This window comes from Mobula birostris, chromosome 9 (genome assembly GCF_030028105.1).
Source record: "Mobula birostris isolate sMobBir1 chromosome 9, sMobBir1.hap1, whole genome shotgun sequence".
Lineage (NCBI taxonomy): Eukaryota > Metazoa > Chordata > Chondrichthyes > Myliobatiformes > Myliobatidae > Mobula > Mobula birostris.
The window spans coordinates 34,035,035-34,054,651 of NC_092378.1; the positions used below are offsets into that span (position 1 = coordinate 34,035,035).

General features: G+C 39.4%; 1 protein-coding gene across 11 annotated transcripts in view; it reads right to left on the reverse strand.

The window, feature by feature from the left end:
• Positions 1–19,617, reverse strand: part of LOC140202653 (ELKS/Rab6-interacting/CAST family member 1-like) — a 754,922-nt gene that overhangs the window by 687,428 nt on the left and 47,877 nt on the right. For 9 of the 11 annotated variants that reach the window (XR_011887141.1, XM_072267761.1, XM_072267764.1 and 6 more), the window contains exons 3-7: positions 11,650–12,066; positions 8,594–8,668; positions 7,074–7,229; positions 1,661–1,753; positions 425–592 (exon numbers count right to left, since the gene is read on the reverse strand). Coding sequence is in view for 10 of the 11 variants with exons in the window: in XM_072267761.1 (XP_072123862.1) it covers positions 425–592; positions 1,661–1,753; positions 7,074–7,229; positions 8,594–8,668; positions 11,650–12,066 (909 nt within the window). In the remaining variant the exon portion in view is untranslated. The remainder of the gene's footprint in view (positions 1–424; positions 593–1,660; positions 1,754–7,073; positions 7,230–8,593; positions 8,669–11,649; positions 12,067–19,617) is intronic. The other 2 variants (XM_072267762.1, XM_072267763.1) reach the window with 2 other exon arrangements.

Genomic DNA, 19,617 nt, shown 5'->3' on the forward strand with positions numbered 1-19,617 from the left:
TCTCATTCATACCATGCATTTTTTTTTGTTTTCATCCTTGCATTGTAGATTCCCACATCTACACTTCACACTTATTGACTGAATGGCATCAACTTTTCTGGCAGCAAGGTGCTATGACGACACACCCCAAACCTGGGATTACTGTCAGAGGCTTCGGGTACATCAGAACAAATCATTTGCAGGAATTAAGGATACTAGTCTTGCCAGAAATTAGAAGTTTGGAGAATAGGGTTCAGAGAGATAATAAATCAGCCACGATGCAATGGCAGAGCAGACTTGATGTGCTGAATAGCCTGTGTCTTATGGAATATTTCTTTAAGTAATCATGCTCAAATAAAATTGGACGTGATGTGATAAACGACTCCATTTCCAAACTTCTAGAAGCTTTACTACATCTCACTCACAATAGTATGTGTAAATTTACCTCAGTCTGCAGAATGGCAGCTCTCTGTTCCTTTGCTGTGAGCGATTCTTTCAGCACTTCCACATGCTGCTTGCTGTCTGAAAATTGGTTTGCCAACGTTTCAAGTTTGGTTTGCAAAGCAAGTAGATCCGTTTCCTTTCTGGAAAGTTCCTGTTTCACTTGATCTACCTGAGAAACAGAAGGCACCAATTCTGTATAAAAACACTACCAACATCATCATATCATATTTAAGTTATTTTTATCATACCAACCAGCATTCCTGTCCATACTAAACCATTTACCTGCATTAATTCCATTTCTCTCTACAACCTGCCCATTCAAGTACCTGTCGAGATGCCTCTTTCATGCTATTACGGCTCCTGTCTCCTTCTGTCATTCAAGATACTAACTGCTGTATGAAAATTCTGCTCTTCAGATCTCCTTTCAACCTCTTCCCTCTAACCTTATATATGTGTCCTCTAGTTTCAGATACCCATACCATAAGGATAGACTCTGGCTATGTACTCCAACTATGGCTCAATTTAATACGTCTCAAACTTGCCACTTCTGAATCCTTTCTTCATTAATACCTATACATACATTTTGTATTTTGGATATGTTTTTATAACCAATAAATCATTTTTCAATGTATTATAATGGGGGGGAGGAGGGAAGTGGAAGAAATAGCAGATCAACCATGGATCTATTAAAAAAAAAGTTCAAGATATTTAAGCCCTGGTTCCATCTACTGGCAAGACTATTTCTTAAATCACAATTTTTATTATTGTAATTCATTGCAGCACAGCAGCCAATAAGCACGAGTGCAAAACAAATCTTGTTTTAAACAAATACAAACTGTGATAATCTCCTTTACCTTACCTTACAATTTATCCAGTGTACAAATGCAAGGTAACACGGGAAGAACAGGTAGCTATGCATTTTAGTCATTAGTGCAATTAGCAATCACCAAAGTCTATTTATTCCAAGAGGAAATCAGTTATTCTATATTTCACACATTAAAAAGCACTTAGCATAAGAAAAATTAACAGCCCAAGAAGTGACCCTGAAATTTCAAAGGGAGCAAGTCCAAGTGAAAGAAATTGTAAGCAAATAAGGGGAAGTAGTCAATTCAATACAAATTATATTACAAAGATCAAGCTGAAAGTAAGAGGGATAGTTTAACGTAGAACCAAGTACTAAAATGAGAGGTGAGCCAAGTTTGCAATAATCAGAAGCACGACAAATGTTAACTCTTACGGCAGAGACCTCGAGCTGGAGAGCAGATACTTTTTTTCTTAGCTCTTCAGTCTGGATCCCTTTGGAATTTAGCTCTTCTTTCAATTGTTCTACCTGTCAGAACATTGTTATCATTTTTAGTCATTACATACAATATATTTCCTGCAAACCCCAAAATCAATTTTGTCAAAATAATTCTGTATGGAAACAGAAATTCAAAAACTAATTCCTAAGAATAATTACTCAATTGGTTTGAAATTATGAAGTAATAAGATAACAAGTCAGACTTTCTGAATTTTGTAATATAAAAGATCAAGACCTCTAGATTTCACATTGTTCTACTTTTGTGTAGCACCAAATAATAGCAAGTTTGTTAGCCTTCAGTCTTCGTGTTTTTCAAATATATGATTCTGCAAACATAGAGAAATTGTGAACTTTATTTTTACAAGACAATGCCCATAATTTGTATTTGTTCTATAAATTAGGACTGCATAGTTATAAGTAACTGAAAATTATGAAATATCTCATTCTTCTTAATTTACTCTGAACAAGATACCAGCCAAAAGAAATTCAAAAAAGTACTATGACAGAACATTTTCTACTACTTTAAAAAAAACAGCACATGAAACCTGCAAGCATTTGTCAACAATGAAGGTGCTGAGCTCATTAATGATTAAGTAGGCACTGTAGATACGCACTCAAGTCAAAGTTCATAGACCCTATTTACAGACAAAAGCTAGACAGGTCATCTCCACATTGTTGCACTACAATAAGTCCCTGTATGTTTTGCTAATGAACAGAAAATGACTCATTTCAGATTTGCTACTGATAATTTTCAGATAAGCCTTAGTGGAATATATTTGTAGATACGAATCAGATGAAAACTGGCTTAGACCCAAGTACAATTCTCTCGTTGGTGAGCATATCCACATTGCTCCTTTATCTCATTAGAACATGTGCACTGAGTTGGTTGATATGCACCACTCCCTTATTCAAAGAACAATGCATATATGGCTCTTTGAACAGAGACTGAGATTCTTTAAAAAAGTCCAGAAAATGTACAACCAACATTTAGATTCAGATCATAACATGAAGAATGGATTAACATTGTTAGCATGACAGAATTAACTAGTCAAATGGATTAAAATATTAATGCCTGCTTACTTAATCAAATGTTCAAAAGAAAAAAAAATTGCAGAAGCAAACTCAGTAAATGTTTCCCTTAAGCAAGCCAGCTGAAAATCAATGCCATTTCTGACAAATGGAAGTTCCTTCAGTTGCAGGAACTCTCAAAAAAATGCCAGTTATGTGCTATTATCATCACCAGATCAAATCCTACCCAATTATTCCACCCAATAAGATAGCTGAATACCAAGAAGCCCACAAGGCTAACTAATGGAAGTTTTCTGTGGCACACTTAGTCTTCCCATTTTCTATAAAGAAGCTGTATCTGCTTTGGAGATAGTTGGTAGCAAAATTCAAATTGACTTGATAAATCATTTGTTAGGCCTCCAGAACCATTGCTGAAAGCAAAATTTGTTATACAGGTCGACCTTCACTAATCCGACTACCTGTAATCCAGTTCCTTCAATAACCTGGCACTGATTACGCTTAATGTGATCCTTCTGTAATTCGGCATTTTCACTAATCCAGCACTCCTCAGGTCCCAATGGTGCTGGATTAGTGAAGGTTAGTTATTGCTTAATGTGATCCTTCTATAATTTGGCATTTTCACTAATCCGGCACTCCTCAGGTCCCAATGGTGCCGGATTTGTGAAGATCGACCTGTATCTGAATTTACTCAATAATGTTATTTTTAGCAAAAGTTACCTGTTGTTCTTGGATGTAGCTAGAGTAACATTTATAAATTCATTTCAAAGTGCTCGAATGTCACTTTGATCAAAGGGCAGGATGAAATGCTATTGTCCATTGTTTAATTCAGGTTACTACATTCACTGGAAGTGCTGCATTTGTCTTGCCACTGAGGCATTAAGAGGCCACATCACCTAAACTCTACTCAGATTCTGGTTAGAACCATGCACATCCTTCAAGGCAGGTAAAACCAAGGGTGTCTTAATTAAGTTCTGTACTTCGGACAAGATTTTAAGTCCAAATGTTTGCAAATCCCAACCACATTACAGACGAAATTAATGACATAATAAGTAGAAAAACGAGATATCTTAAAAACACAACCCCCCCCCCTCAAATAACTAAAGAACCACCAATGGATTGGCAATTTCAGATATTTCCAATGGTGCACAGAATCTTGACAAAAACAAGGCAGGCCAATATAAAAGTACAGTATTTCTGGCTTGATGTGTGAGTCCTAGAGCTGAGACCAGTAAGAACTCTACATTGGCACCCCAATTCAACTACAAATTTAAACGTTTGAGAATCATAGAGATCCGCAGCACATTACAGGCCCTTTGGCCCACAATGTTGTGCCGACCATGTAACCTACTCTAGAATTACCCCACAACATAGCCCTCTACTTTTCTAGGCTTCATGTACCTATCCAAGAATCTCTTGAAAGACCCCATTATATCTGCCTTCACCACTGTCGCTGGCAGTGCATTCCACACACCCACCACTCTCTGTATATAAAAAACTTACCTCTGACATCTCCCTTGTACTTACTTCTAAGTACCTTAAACTATACCCCCTCGTGATGGCCATTTCAGTCCTGGGAAAAAGCCTCTGGCTACCCACACGATCAATGCCCCTCATCATCTTATACACCTCTATCAGGTCACCCCTCAACCTTTGTCACTACAAGGATAAAAGACCAAGTTCACACAACTTGTCCTCATAAGGTACGCCCTCCAATCCAGGAAACATCCACACTCTCTATAGTATTCATATCCTTCCTGTAATGAGGATGTTTGTTTATTTGTTATTATTTTTTATTTTATTTTTTTTCCTCTGCTAATTATGTATTGCATTGAACTGCTGCTGCTAAGTTAACAAATTTCACGTCACATGCCGGTGATAATAAACCTCATTCTGATTCTGAGGTGACCTGAACTGAACACAATACTCCAAGTGGGGTCTAATTAAGGTCTTATATAACCTTAACATTACCTCACAGCTCTTGAACTCAATCCCACGGTTGATGAAGGCTATCACACCATACGTCTTTTTAACAACACTGTCAACCTGTGCAGCAGCTTTGACAGTGACACGAACCCCAAGATCTCACTGATCCTTAACCCTGCCAGAAGTCTTACCATTAATATTAAATTCTGTCTTCAAATTTGACCTTCCAAAATGAACCACTTCACACTTATCTGGGTTGAACTCCATCTGCCACTTCTCAACCCAGTTCTGCATCCTATCGATGTCCCGCTGTAACTTCTGACAACCCTTCAGACTTTCCACAACATCCCCAACTTTTGTGTCATCAGCAAACTTACTTACCTAACCTTCTACTTCCTCATCCAGATCATTTATAAAAATCGCAGAGAAGGGGGTCCCAGAACACATCCCTGCAGAACACCACTGGTACTGTCCTCCATGCAGAATAGGAACCATCTACAAACACTTTTTGCCTTCTGTGGGCAAGCCAGTTCTAGATCCACAAAGCAAGGCCTCCTTCGATCCCATGCCTCATTACTTACTGAATGAGCCTTGCATGGGGAACCTTATCAATTGCTTTAATGAAATCCATATACACTACATCCACTGCTCTACCTTCATCAATACATTTTCTTACCTTCTCAAAGAATTCAATTAGGTTCATAAGGCATGACCCACCCTTGACAAAGCCATGCTGACTAACCCTAATCAGACTATGTCTCTCCAAATGCTCATAAATCCTGCCTTTCAGGATCTCCAACAACTTTCCCACCACTGAAGTAAGACTCACTAGTCTATAATTTCCAGGGTTATCTTTACTCCCTTTCTTGAACAAGGGAACAACATTTGCAACCTTCCAATCTTGTGGTACTTCTTTCATCCCTATTGATGATGCAAAAATAATCGCCAGAGGCTCAGCAATCTCCTCCCTCGCTTCCCACAGTACCCTGGGCTATATTTCGTCAGGTCCCGGCAACTTATTTAACTTAGTATCTTTCAACAACTCCAGCACATCCTCTTCCTTAATGTCTATACACTGAAATGTTTCAGTCTGCTGCAAGTCATCCTCATAATTGCCAAGGTCCTTTTCACTGGTGAATACTAAAGCAAAGTATTCTTTAAGTAGTTCCGCTATGTTCTCCGGCTCCATGCTCGTTTCCACTATTGCACCTAATTGGTCCTATTCTCACATGGCTCATCTTCTTGGTCTTTGCATACCTGTCAAATGCCTTGGGGTTTTCCTTAATCCTGCTCACCAAGGCCTTCTCACGGCCCTTTCTAGCTCTCCTAATTTCATTCTTGAGCTCCTTCCAGGCACCCTTGTAATTTTCCAGAACTCTAACAGTACCTAGATTCTTGAACTTTTCTTCTTAACTAGATTTTCTACATCTTTTGTACACCTGAAGAAGATGAGGATCTGTTGGTCTCGCTCTGGTATTATTTATATACAGTAGTTTGATTTAAGTGTGCATTAATTAATGTGGGAGCCAAATATTCACCAAGTCGGAAAGAATTCGCGCCACTCAGCATATTAACTCCGTTGAAACACAAGTTTATTCAGGATGTCATCGTTGCCCATTATTAAAGCTACCTCAATGTGGTGATCTTTGTGATGCTCATAATTAATTGACCAATTTATAGTTTTGGATGCTCCGATGGATTATTTATCCAATTCTCATCAAGCACAGGCATAATTAAGTTCGAACAACAATTTGATGATTGATGTACTGTATTCTTATACTTTTTCTTAGCACAAGTGATTAATGATTGTCATGGATTTAAATCAATTTATCCTCAATCTTTTCCAAATGTACCTCTTGAAATAAAGCAAATGTCATCTGCAAACCTGAATGGCAAATAAAATGATGGAGGCACGTCATCTAAATTGTACTAAAAAGAGATGGAGAAAGAACTATTTTTTCCTTATGCAGCTCCTTCATTCTGGTTTTGTATACGCTTTAGTGATCAAGAGGGCTACCCCAGATTCTCACATAGATGGTGTAGTTGAAGGGCAAAACAGAAGTTAGCCAAGTAATTTTAACAGTGATCCACACCTTACAATACTCATCCCTGCTGCTCCTAATGAATGGCCAAGGTACTAGATACCAACGCAAATGTTGCTCTGTCTCCACCTTGAATGGGTATGGGCAGTAATTCCCAAAAAAACAAAAACATTGAAAGCTTAAGTACGAAGTAACAATTTGTGAGTTAATACTATCTGCTAACCTAGAAACATTAGATATAGTATTCTGATATGCTTCCAACTCTACATACTAACGGCAAATAAAAGTAACTATCATTTAAGAGGTTTCATTGATAACTTAAATAATTTTTTCAAGATGTAATCTGCGTTATATACCTTATTCTTCATAAACTTGGAATGGCTCCTGTATACTTCCATCTGTTTCATCTCCTCTTCTCGCTCCTCAGTGCTCAGTGCTCCATTGGATTTAAGCATCTGTATCTCATCCTCAAGATCTTGAATATTCCGCTCCAATGAGGAGATTTTACTATCCTACAGTTTAATAAAGAAAAGTTAGAAACTGTTTCTTCAAATAAAAAGGGACTGCCTTGAATTTCTAGCCATTAAATTAATCAGATGATGCAATTTATTGCAATTGAAAGTACTCCTTTCCTTTAGATAAAAAGCTATCTACAAGTTATTACCAAAGTTGCTTTTAGCCCACGACTAACTCTCTTTAGCACAGTGGTTAATGCCATCTATAAACTCACTGATGATACAACGTCTGCTGGCAGAATCTCAGATGACGACAAAGAGATGCACAGAAGTGAACTTGATTGACTGGTTGAATGGTATCACAATTGCATCAGCATCAGTAAAACCAAGAAATTGATTGTGGACTTGAGGAAAGGCCAATCAAGAGAACACACACCAGTCCATATTGAAGGGTTAGTAGTGGAAAGAGTGAGCATTTTTAGGTTCCTGCATGTCAGTATCTCTGAAGGCCTATCCTGGCAAGTTGTTTAACAGTGACCATAAGCGACTAATGTTAACAAAAAAAAATCAACTATTTAAACTTTAATCTGAATAAAAGCATTAATCATTTATACTTACGTCTATAAAAGGCCTTAGCCAAGAATCAGATTCTATACTTTACACTTAGCCACAAATAATTATACAAGCAGACTCAACACAGTGGCAAGGAATTTGAATAAATAAATATGCAATTGAAGGTGATATTTAAAGTGTCAACATGGAATCAGGAGTTGAACAGACACCTTCTATGTGGTATTGCCTTAAATTAAAACCACAACTCTGCAAAAAGTTGAAACCACTACATTAAAAATTCTAATTTTTGTTTATATATACAGGGGCAAACAAACAGCATTTGGACTTTCATCTTGAATCCAAATTAAAACCAATGTTTAATTATTAGCCAACTCTTCTGCTGTGTTCTTAAATTAATTTATTTTATTTTAAATTCGTAAGTCAGTATTATAAGGTCCAAAATCTCATGGCCCAGATGGGATGAATTCTGAAAGACCAGAATTTTTTTTCTGGTAAACTCAGCAGCCCTAATTAGCACTAACACGCATTACCAAGAATACAAAACTCATTTAAGATTACTGAAAAACTGAAATTAAGGTACAAAACTAGAAACCTAAAATTGATAAACATCCACAATTCTTCCATAACCAAAAATAACAGTACCTCTATTCAAATTTGACCTAAATAGAAGAAATATCAACTTACACAGCTCTATTTCAAAGCAAATTGCTATTTGGCCCTTCAATCCACATTTCATTTTAGGTTATGGTATGTGAATCTACCTTTTCAATATACCACTCAATACAGCATCTGCTGAAGGCGTGTCGATAATATCTTTGCATAGGGGAAAAAATGAAATTCTAATCTACCTTCATTTCAATAACCGTTTGCAATGCTTTTGTCTTGGCCGATTCTGGTGCCACTTCGCATCTCCGTTGAAATTCCTGAGGAAATAAAACAGTGTTCAATCAAGTCCATAACCAAGCCACATTCTGAATCTGACATCTTTAGTACATTTAATTTTGTCATGGGACTGGATGCTGGGTTACTCTTGTGACACAGGCAGTAGGTTATTTACCTATACAATTAATATTTTGACTAATGATTTAATGGGACATTGGCAACCATGGACTTCTGCCAAGTTCAAAGTGCTTGAAGTGTTATTGTTGTTAATACACCAATGCAGTTTTTAAAAAGATGTCACACAATAGGGTAATAAATTTTCCATTGAACCAGTTAAGCTTAAAGGAAGCATAGGAACTAGGTGCCCAGGGTGTTGAGAGGGGGAACAACAAAGATTAGATAGATAGATAGATAGATAGATGTACTTTATTGATCCCGAGGGAAATTATCTGAAGAGCCACATACTGAACCACTCAGTTTGCTAAATGATCAGATAAAACAAAATACTGGAGTGCTGAGTTGCACCACTTTCCCTGTAAGCATAAAAATAGAAGCAAGGGTCATTAGCCCCTTATCTCTGCTCCATCACTCAGTATGACTATGCCTGATCTTTTATTGTCCTACTTTCCTGAATAATGACAAATCCAACAATTCCCTTAATATCCGAAGATCAATCGGTCCCTGCCTTGAAAAATAACCAATGACTGGCATATCCACAAGCCTTGAGCATAGAGAATTTTAAAGATGCTCTACCTTATCCATTAGTTTTTTTTTGCAAAGCAATCTCGATCAATCATTTAGGACCCTCTATTTTGAGACTGTGACCCCTCATTCTAAACTCTTTATATCTCCCACATCAACTTAAGCTTTTGAATACTTTTGTGCAATTCAATGAAATAAGCTTCTATTCTTCTATATTGTACAGAACAAACCCAGTGTGACAACCTCTGCCCACATAATACATTTGTCAGGAGACAACTTGGTGAACTAATAATAAATTCTCTATTGTGGAAAACTAGATATGCACACAATGTTTCAGATGTAGTCTCACCAGAACCCTGTAGGATTACAGAAATGTTCTTTATTCCTATACTGATACCTTCTTACAATAATAGCTAAAATACTGGTTGCCCTTCTAATTTGAAACAACTATGTATTCAATATTTACATGGGGTTCAGGATAGGTTTATCCCATTGATCCAGGGTAAAGATGGTACTGCGAAGGAACCATGGTTGACAAAAGAGGCGGAATATTTTCTCAAGTAGAAGGAAACACATTTAAGGTTTAGGAAGCAAACATGTAGCAGGGCTCATGGGTTGTAACATAGCCAGGAAGGAGCTTAAGGGACTTAGGAGAGCTAGAAGCAGACTGGCTTGGCAGTAGGGGCTTGAGAGAGCCTTGGTGAGAAGGATTAGAGAAAATACCAAGGAGTTCTACACAGAAGTGAAGAAAAGGAGAATGACTGGAGTGAAGGTGCAGCCAATGAGAGATAAAAGGGGGAAACAGGCCTGGAGCCAGAGGTAGGGGGAAGTCCTTATGATTACTTTGCTTTAGTGCTCATTGGTGAGAAGACATTGATAAAAGAGATCAGCGTAGAGTGGTCAAGATTAAGGTTCAGTGCTGGAACTTTTGAGAAGCACTAGGTTAGATAAATCCCTGGGCCCTAATAGCATATACCCCAGGTTACGATAGGAAGTGAGGGAAACAATTGCTAAGCCATTGGCAATAATCTTTGTGTCCTCACTGGCTGCAGGAGTAGAACAAGATTGGAGGGTGACAAATATTACTCCTTTGCTCAAAATGGATCATAGGGATAATCTTGGCAATTACAGTCCAGTGGGTCTTTTATTAGCAGTAGGGAAACTATTGGAAAAGATTCTTGGAATCTTTCAAGTGTATTTGGAGAAGCATAGTCTGACTAGGGATAATCAGCATGGCTTTGTGAGCACATGTCATGCCTCATGAGACTGAATGACTTTTTTCAAGAATGTGGCAAAACAAATTGATGATGAGAGGGTGGTGAATGTGGTCTAAATAGATTTTAGTAAGGCATTCGACAAGGTTCCCCATGGTAGGCTCATTCAGAAAGTTAGGTGAGCTGAGATCCAGGGAAATTTGGCTGTGTAGAATCAGAATTGGCTTTACTACAGAAGGCAAAGTGTGATAGCACACAGAACATATTCTACCTGGAGGTCAGTGGCTAGTGATGTTCTCCTAGAACGCCTGTTTATCATCTTTATTAATAATTTGGATGAGGAAGCGAAGGGGGTGGGTTAGTAAGTTTACAGATGATACAAAAGTTAGTGGTGTTGCGGATAGTGTAGGAGGTTGTCCTAGGTTACAACAGGACTGACATGATGTAGAGCTGGGCTAAGAAATGGTAGATTGTGTTCAATTCAGCTAAGTGTGAAGTGATACACTTTTGAAGAATACAATTTAATAGCAGGATTCTTGACAGTGTGAGCAGAGGGATCTTGGGGTCCAAGTCCATAAATCCCACAAAGTTGCTGCACAAGCTGATGTGTTATTATGCATGCATATTAAAGAACTTCAGCTCCCAGCGGGAAATGCAAGGGGTTCACCCAGAACCAGAAACTGAGATAGTGACTAGGTTGCTCGCGCACAGGATTGAGTAGCAATTCAGTAATAACATGTTCTAACGTAAAACCCACACCATTTGTCTTTATTGAAAGCAAACATAACAGCCGACAGGCTGGTTAAGAAGGCATATGATATGTCTTCATTTGTTGGGGGAAGAGTTCAAGAGCCTTAAGGTGATGTTGCAGCTTCATAAAACTCTGGTTCGATCTAACTTGGAGTATTGCATTCAGTTCTGATGGCATTATAGGAAGGATGTGGAAGTTTTAGAAAGTGCAGAGCAGGTTTACCAGAATGCTACCCAAACTAGGAAACGTGCTATGAGGAAAGGTTGAGCAAGCTAAATAAAGACCATGCACATTTAGCACTGATTAAACCAATTTTCTATATTAATTTAATATTAAATAGTATAAAATAATTTACTTCTCTTAACTGATGATTTTCTTTTTCTTTTTGTTCAATTATGTTTTCCAACTGGTTCACAAGCATCTCTGCTTCAGCTAGACTCCGTATTCGCTCATGGTCTTCTTCTATTGCCTTTGAGGAGAGTCCTTTGCTCTGTAGCATCTCCAGGAGTTTTTTAATTGACTCATCGCGAGCACTGAGGGTTTGTTTCTGAGTCTCAATGCGCAACTCCATTTCTTCCAAAGTCTTGCGCAATAGGAATAGCTCCTTGGCCTGACGCTCATGTTCGGCATGAAGATGGTGGAAATTTTCTTCAGTCAGCTCAGCAACAAATGGTTCGCTTGATCTGCTGCTGCTATCCTGCTGGAGGAGTTGGTTCAGATCCCGTTGAATGCGCAGTTCATCCTGCAATGCCTGAATGGTCATCTGAAGGTGCTGTAACCCAGAAAGATATAGTTTAAGAAAATATATCCATAAAACATCTAATGCCATACTGTATGTAATGGCATTATTTCATTCTCAAAATAAAGATCTCTCAAAAATAATTGATATACAGGTTTCCCCCGCCATCCGAAGGTAGAGCATTCCTATGAAACGGTTCGTAAGCCAAAATGTTGTAAAGCGAAAAAGCAATTACCATTTATTTATATGGGAAAATTTTGTGAGCGTTCGCAGACCCAAAAATAACCTACCAAATCAAGACAAATAACACATAAAACCTAAAATAACAGTAACATATACTAAAAGCAGGAATGATATGATAAATACACAGCCTATATAAAGTAGAAATACTTCTCTACAATGATTGCTTGCACAGATCTCCGTAGCGAAAATCTCACGCAAGCGCTCTCGGCAGAAAACCTCACGCAAACGCTGTTGGCATAAACGCGCTCTCCAGTAACCTTTAAGCTACGAGGTTGCCAAATCTACCAAATAACATGTAAAAATACACAGCCTATATAAAGTAGAAATAATGTATATACAGTGTAGTATCACTTACCGGAATCAGGAAGACAGCTTGCTGAGCACACTGATGATGGTGTGTTAGGCTCAGTCGTCGCAGGTTGGGTGGTGCAGTGGCCCCCATCCTCCGGGCCGCCGACCTAATACATTGCCGTGAAGAACGCAGCAGTAGCCAAGAGGCACACAGCACATCTTTAAGAAAAAAGCCGAAATAAACATGCTAATTAATTAGGTGCCGCCGACACGTAATTGTCGGCCCAGATCAGAGGCGATGCAATCGGAAATCGGCACTGATCTGGGCCGACAATTACGTGTCGGTGGCACCTAATTAATTAGCTTGTTTATTTCCGCTTTTTTCTTAAAGATGTGCTGTGTGCCTCCCGGCTACCGTTGCATTCTCCGCGATTCGGTACAGTATCTGTCCGGGGCCTGGGGATTGGCGTGGTGGGACATGGGGGCGTCATCTCATCGTTAATCAGGGCAGGCAGCTCATCTTCTCCTATGACTGCCCGCCTCGATGTCGAAGATCGAGGTTCGTCATCTGCTGTGGCTGATGTGGAAGGCTTGCTTGACTGCTGAGCCTCGCACATTTTTCTATCATACAGTTGTTTGTAAGCACTCAAACCATCCCGCAAATATCCCCTAAACCTACGTACCCTTTCAAAATTAAAGTCGTACTTTATCATTGCAGCAAAAATCTCACGCAGTTGCTTCACGTTCAGTTCGCTACTGCATTCGGTTTCGATTATTATCCTTTCCTCTTCCAGTTGCATCAGCTCTTCATCTATCAGTTCTTGGTCATGGGATGCCAAAACCTCTTCAACATCATCTTCGTCAGCTTCCACAAGCCAAACTCACTTTGTCCTTGCTTCGTTCACCACGATCGAAACGCTTAATTATGTCTAGTTTTACGCTAAGTGTAACACCCTTACGAGCTCTTTTAGGCTTTTCCGATACCTTAGAATTCATCTTGCTAACTGCTGCTTACAGGCACGTGTTTAAGCAATGCCGTTCTGAATCTGGGGGCGAGCGGCTGCTCGGGGTGCGCACTGCCTTTTATCACGCACTGATTTTTTCGCGCGCTGCCTTTCTTCGTAACAGTGAAAACACCTTCTGAAAGTGAAAACAGGGTACTAATATAGGTCTTTTGTAACAGTGAGGTTTCGTAAAGCGAATGTTCAAAAAGTGGAGAACACCCGTAGATCAAAAACTATGCATGGTGATTAGGGTTAGCACACTTAAGAATTTCTGGTTTAAGTACAACTCAAAACAATGCCAGTGTAATTTAATGAAGTGGAGACTAGATGCTTTTAGGATTCTGAAGTGGCAAAAATCCCTCCACTCCAAGCAATCTCAGCTTCCATTAAAAAAGTGGCGACAAGGCAGTCAGATACTAGATACAGACAAACTGGCCTATAATTATTAACTACACTGTCAGCTTCATTTTCAGAACTTTGAATTAAGTTAAAGAGAAAGAGAGACAGAATTGCAAAGCTTTACCACATTACTGAAAATATCACCGGGGTCTCTTTCTGTTCCCCCCCCCACCCCCATTCAGTTCATATATCAGGACATGTATCTGATACATATCCTGAATGGATGGTACTTGCACAGAGTAACTACATTCTGATATACAGTACTGTGCTCAAGTCTTAAGGCACCCTAGATTTTTTATACAAATCTTGTTTTATATGTGTTTTTTTTTAAATTTTGCATTAGTATGTCAGTAGAAGAGAGCTAATTTTAGATTTCCAATTGTATATTTTCCAAAAAGTTGTTGGAGAAATTTTTGTATTTCACTAACGTAACATTAATTGACCACTTTGAAAATAAAAACTTAATTGTTTTGTTGGTATATAGCCCAGTGCATGATTAAACAAGATAATAAACAGGCACTAATGATCAATGACAGTGTTCGGGTTATTCCTATTGTGAAACAGAAACGGGTGTAAAAGGAATCAAACAATCAAACTAATAGGTGGAGTTGTGACAGATATGATAGCTTAACCTTCAAATCATCAATTCTTACATCAAAGCAAGAATGAACACAGCAACAAGGTAGTCATTTTTGCATCTGCAAGGTCTCCCCCAAGCAGAAACTTTGCAGCAGACAGGAGTTTCAAGATGTGCTGTCCAAGCTCTTCTGAAGAAGCATAAAGAAACAGGCAAGGTTGAGGACCGGAAAACCAGTAGCCAGCCACAGAAACTGAGTGCAGCAGATGAGAGAAACTCAAATTGATGTCTCTTCTAAATCAGAAGTCCAGCACTGCTATCACTGGAACCCAAGTACACCCCTCTACAGTCCTGAAAAGTCTTATCAGAAGTGGTTTTCATGGAAGAGTTACTGCCAAAAAGCCATTCCTCCAAAGTGGAAACACATCTGACCGACTCACCTACACACCAAAACAGAGAACTGGGATGCTGAACAGTGGCAACAAGTGCTCTAGACTCACCACTTAAGATTTGGAAGAACGCAAGAAATAGGAGCAAAAGTAGGCTATCTGGCCCATCGAGCCTGCTACACAATTCAATAAGATCATGGCTGATCTGGCCATGGACTCATCTCCACCTACCTGCCTTTTCCCCCCAATCCTCAATTCCCTTATTATGCAAAAATCTATCCAACCGTATCTTAAATATAGTTACTGAAGTAGCCTCCACTGCTTCATGGGGCAGAGAATTCCACAGATCCACCACTCTCTGGAATAAGCAGTTCCTCCTCATCTCCACCCTAAATCTACTCCCCTGAATCTTGAGGCTATGTCCCCTAGTTCTAGTCTCACGTACCAGTGGAGACTGCCTCATTATAGGAAGGATGTGTAAGTTCCTGCCTCTATCTTATCGATCCCTTTCATAATTTTGTTTCTACAAGATCTCCTCTCATTCTTCTGAATTCCAGTGAGTACACTCTCAGGTGACTCAATCTCTCCTCATAGTCTAACCCCCTCATCTCTGGAATCAACCTGGTGATCCTCCTCCGCATTGCCTCAAGTAGGGAGGAAGTTTTGGCTTAAACAGGAGGCAGCTTGTCTCTACAAGACCCAGAAAGCACTACATAAATGTTGCAGCCAAAAGTGAGTATGGGGGAGATTTCCTGTGGGTTTGGGGATGCATTTCTGCAAATGGAGTTGGTGATCTGGTCAGAATTAATGGCATCCTTAAACCCAAGTAGTACAAGCAGAATTCTCATCTATCATGCAATACCAGGGAGCGTCTGATCGATCACAACTTCATTCTGCAGCAGGACAATGACCCCAAACACATGGCCAAGGTCATAAAGAACTATCCTCAGCAAAAAGAACAAAGTTCTGGAACAAATGGTATGGCCTCCAGAGCCCTGATCACAGCATCACTGAGTCTGTCTAGGATTACTTGGAAAAACAAAAAACAGCAAGATAGCCAAAGTTTGCAGAAGAACCGTGGCAAATTCTCCAACCTAACAGCCAATTTTCTGATAGAACTGCAAGAGAATTGATGCAGTTTTAAAGGCAAAGGGTGGTCACACCAAATATTGATTTGATTTAGTTTTTGTTTACTGCTCTTGATAATTTTTATATTTAGAAGTTTTTCTTTCTATTATTTTTGAAAGCAGCTTAACTTTACATTTGTACAATACTGTGTGTAGTCATTTAAGTTACTCTTTGCAAATCAATCTTATTCACACAAATATTATCTACTTGCATGTCTAAAATATTGCTTTTTAATGTAGAACTCCAAAGGACGAGAGCGAACATTTATGTACCAAAGGTAACCTGTCCCATAAAATCAGCTGTGTGGACAAAGGCCACTGTGTGTTAATTATACTTTAAGCATCACCATCTGCCTGCAGGAACATCTTTATTAAGAGTGGGGGGGGAGGGGAAAATTACATACAAGGGGAAATATCATATTAGAATTTACATCATCACAACCCACACTTCTGAAAACAAAATTCTAAAAAAGCTCCCTGATAATTCCTTAAGGATTACAACTGGTTGTAATGCACAGTAGAACATTTGGAGAAACACACATGAACTGGTGGATAAACTGTCCAGTAACTGAGCAAAGGTTGACATCTGCAAGGATGATGGGATTCTGACAAAACTATTTATTTTACTAAAAACATAGTTAGTTCCTTGATAGTTCCAACAGTTCACACCTCCACTCATGCAAAGATAAGACAAATGACCCTCTCATTACCTCTACAATTCTTAACAACCCTCGTGATTGCTATACCTTTACCAGCGGTCCCCAACCACCGGGCTGCGGACCGGTACCGGGCCGCAAAGCATGTGTTACCGGGCCGTGAGGAAACGATATGAGTCAGCTGCACTTTTCCTCATTCCCTGTCACTCACTGTTGAACTTGAACATAAGGTTGCCAACTGTCCCATATTTGCCGGGACATCCCATATACTGGGCTAAATTGGTTTGTCCCACAGGGGACCGCCCTTGTCCCATATTTCCCCCACTAAGGTAGAGCGTTCCTATGAAACCTTTCGTGTTGAAATGGCATGAAGCGAAGAAGCAATTACCATTAATTTATATGGGAAAAATTTTTGAGCGTTCCCAGACCCAAAAAATAACCTAACAAATCATACCAAATAACACATAAAACCGAAAATAAATAACACTAACATACAGTAAAAGCAGGAATGATATGATAAATACACAGCCTATATAAAGTAGAAATCATGTATGTACAATATAGTCGGGAAGATGAAGGCAAAACCAATTTGTGGGGGGGGGGGAGAATTGGCACGTACGCGCACGCGCACATCACATGCACACGTCACGCATGCGCACACAGGTGCCCATGCAAGGCTTCATGGTCATGGTAGTCTTTCCTGGGGTAAAGTGCCCCGGGATTTGACTGCTACTTTTGTCCCTTATTTGGGAGTGAGAAAGTTGGCAACCCTAACTGTAAAAGACATGTTGAGGTGAGTTTAACCCTACTTGAACAACCCACCCCCCCCAACCTGGTCGGCCAGTCTGCAAGAATATTGTCAATACTAAACCGGTCCGCGGTGCAAAGAAGGTTAGGGACCCCTGCTTTAAATAACTCACAAAAGTTTATAAGCCATTAAACTACCTACCATGGATGAGAACTGAATAAGCCTCTTAGGTGAGTGGCAAAATGTCTTCCAGACAACACAGCAAGTCCAGTTGCCTTGATTTACTACTATTTGATAGATTTATAAAGCACTGGTGGGGCCTCACTTGGAGTACTGAGAGCAGTTTTGGGCCCCTTAACTTAGAAAGGATGTGCTGAAACTGGAGAAGGTTCAAAGGAAGTTCACAAAAGTGATTCCAGGATAAAGCAGCTTGTTATATTAAAAACATTTGATGGCTCTGGGCCTGTACTCACTGGAATTTAAAAGAATGAGAGGTGACTCAATTGAAACCCATCGAATGGCAAAAGGCCTTGATAGAGTGGATGTGGAAAGGGTGTTTCCTATGGTGGCAGTGAAACACCAGAGGATACAGCCCCAATAAAGGGGCGTCCTTTTAGAATGGAGATGAGGAATTTCATTAGCCAGAAAGTGGTGAATCTGTGGAATTTGTTGCCACAGGCAGCTATGGAGGCCAAATCTTTAAGGCAGATGTTGATAGATAGATTGTTGATTGGTTGGAGCATGAAGGGATAGGAGGTGGTGGGGGAAAATCGAAGGTAGATGATTGGAGCTGAGAGGAAAAAAGGATCAGACATGATGAAATGGTGGAGTAGACTCAATGGTCCAAATGGACTAATTCTACTCCTATATCTTATGGTCTTGTATTGAAATCCTGCATAACTATTCTAATATTGCCCTTTTTACATGCCTCTTCTACTTCCTGGAGAAATTTATATCCCACATCCTGACCCGCGGTCTGAAGAGTCTATATCTGTGCTGTATTATTGTACGATTCTACAAGGTTGTAAATTACCCAGTTAAGCTCCCTACTATGCCCAAGTATGTACAAGAGTCCAAACAGAAGAGAATGTGCAAACAGAAGTGACAGTTAAAGTTGTAAAGTATTGCTAACAGGTGAAACCAAGTGACTCTTCAAATAGTCATAGCTAGAGTTAAGTGTCAGAGAGATATGTACCACACAGAAATAGGCCCTTCAGCCCAGCAAGTCCATGCTAACCATCAACTGCAGAATTTACATGAATCCTATTTTTCATTCTCCCTACATTCTCATCAATTCTCCTATGTTCTACTACTTCTCTGCACTCCAGGGGCAATCGCCAGTAGCTAATTAACCAACCAACACACCTTTGAGATGTGGGAGGAAACCAAGGAACCCAGACAAAACACATGCACTCACAGGGAGAAAATGTAAACTCTATACAGGCAGCTGTATACACATATACATAAAATGAGCACATCTCAACACACATGCAATTGCATTTAATCATGCCTTTTATTGTTGTGCTTATTAGGTTAAATGTCAATATGCAGCTGTGGACTTAAGTCACTAGAGGTCTCTCTGGATCAATAAAAACCTTAAAGCTACTTCCCTACCAACAGACCAACTTCATCATGGACTACAATTCTCATGTTATAGGTTCTCTCACAGATACAATCACCTTGTTGCTGCTTTTGGACTACAAAAAATAAATACTTAGAAATAGCCTCTACAGGTCTCACATTGTGAACTGCCTATCAGGCCTGGTAGCCTTAACTTAATTCTCCCTTACTTATTACCAGGTTCTCTTGATTAGATCCCACTGTTCACACAACCAACAACTCCCAAACTCAAATATGCTAACTTCTGGTTTTGCCAAATAAACTCTTCGAGTTTAGGTACAGGTCTAGAGACGTTTCAGTGACAAAACTCTTCCATCTTCATCAGGGGATGATGCCTGGGCATGTCTAATCTGATGGTATTTATACCCCCATACTCTGTCCCTCCTGATTGGTTAGACCTCATCCAAAAATGAGGTTTTTGCTGTTCCACATTGTTTACAATTGAATTCTAGCTCTTACTCAGAGCAAAACCATCAGCTTTGTTAAAATTCTTTTCCTTTACTTTTATTTCAATGGCTTCCTTCACGGTC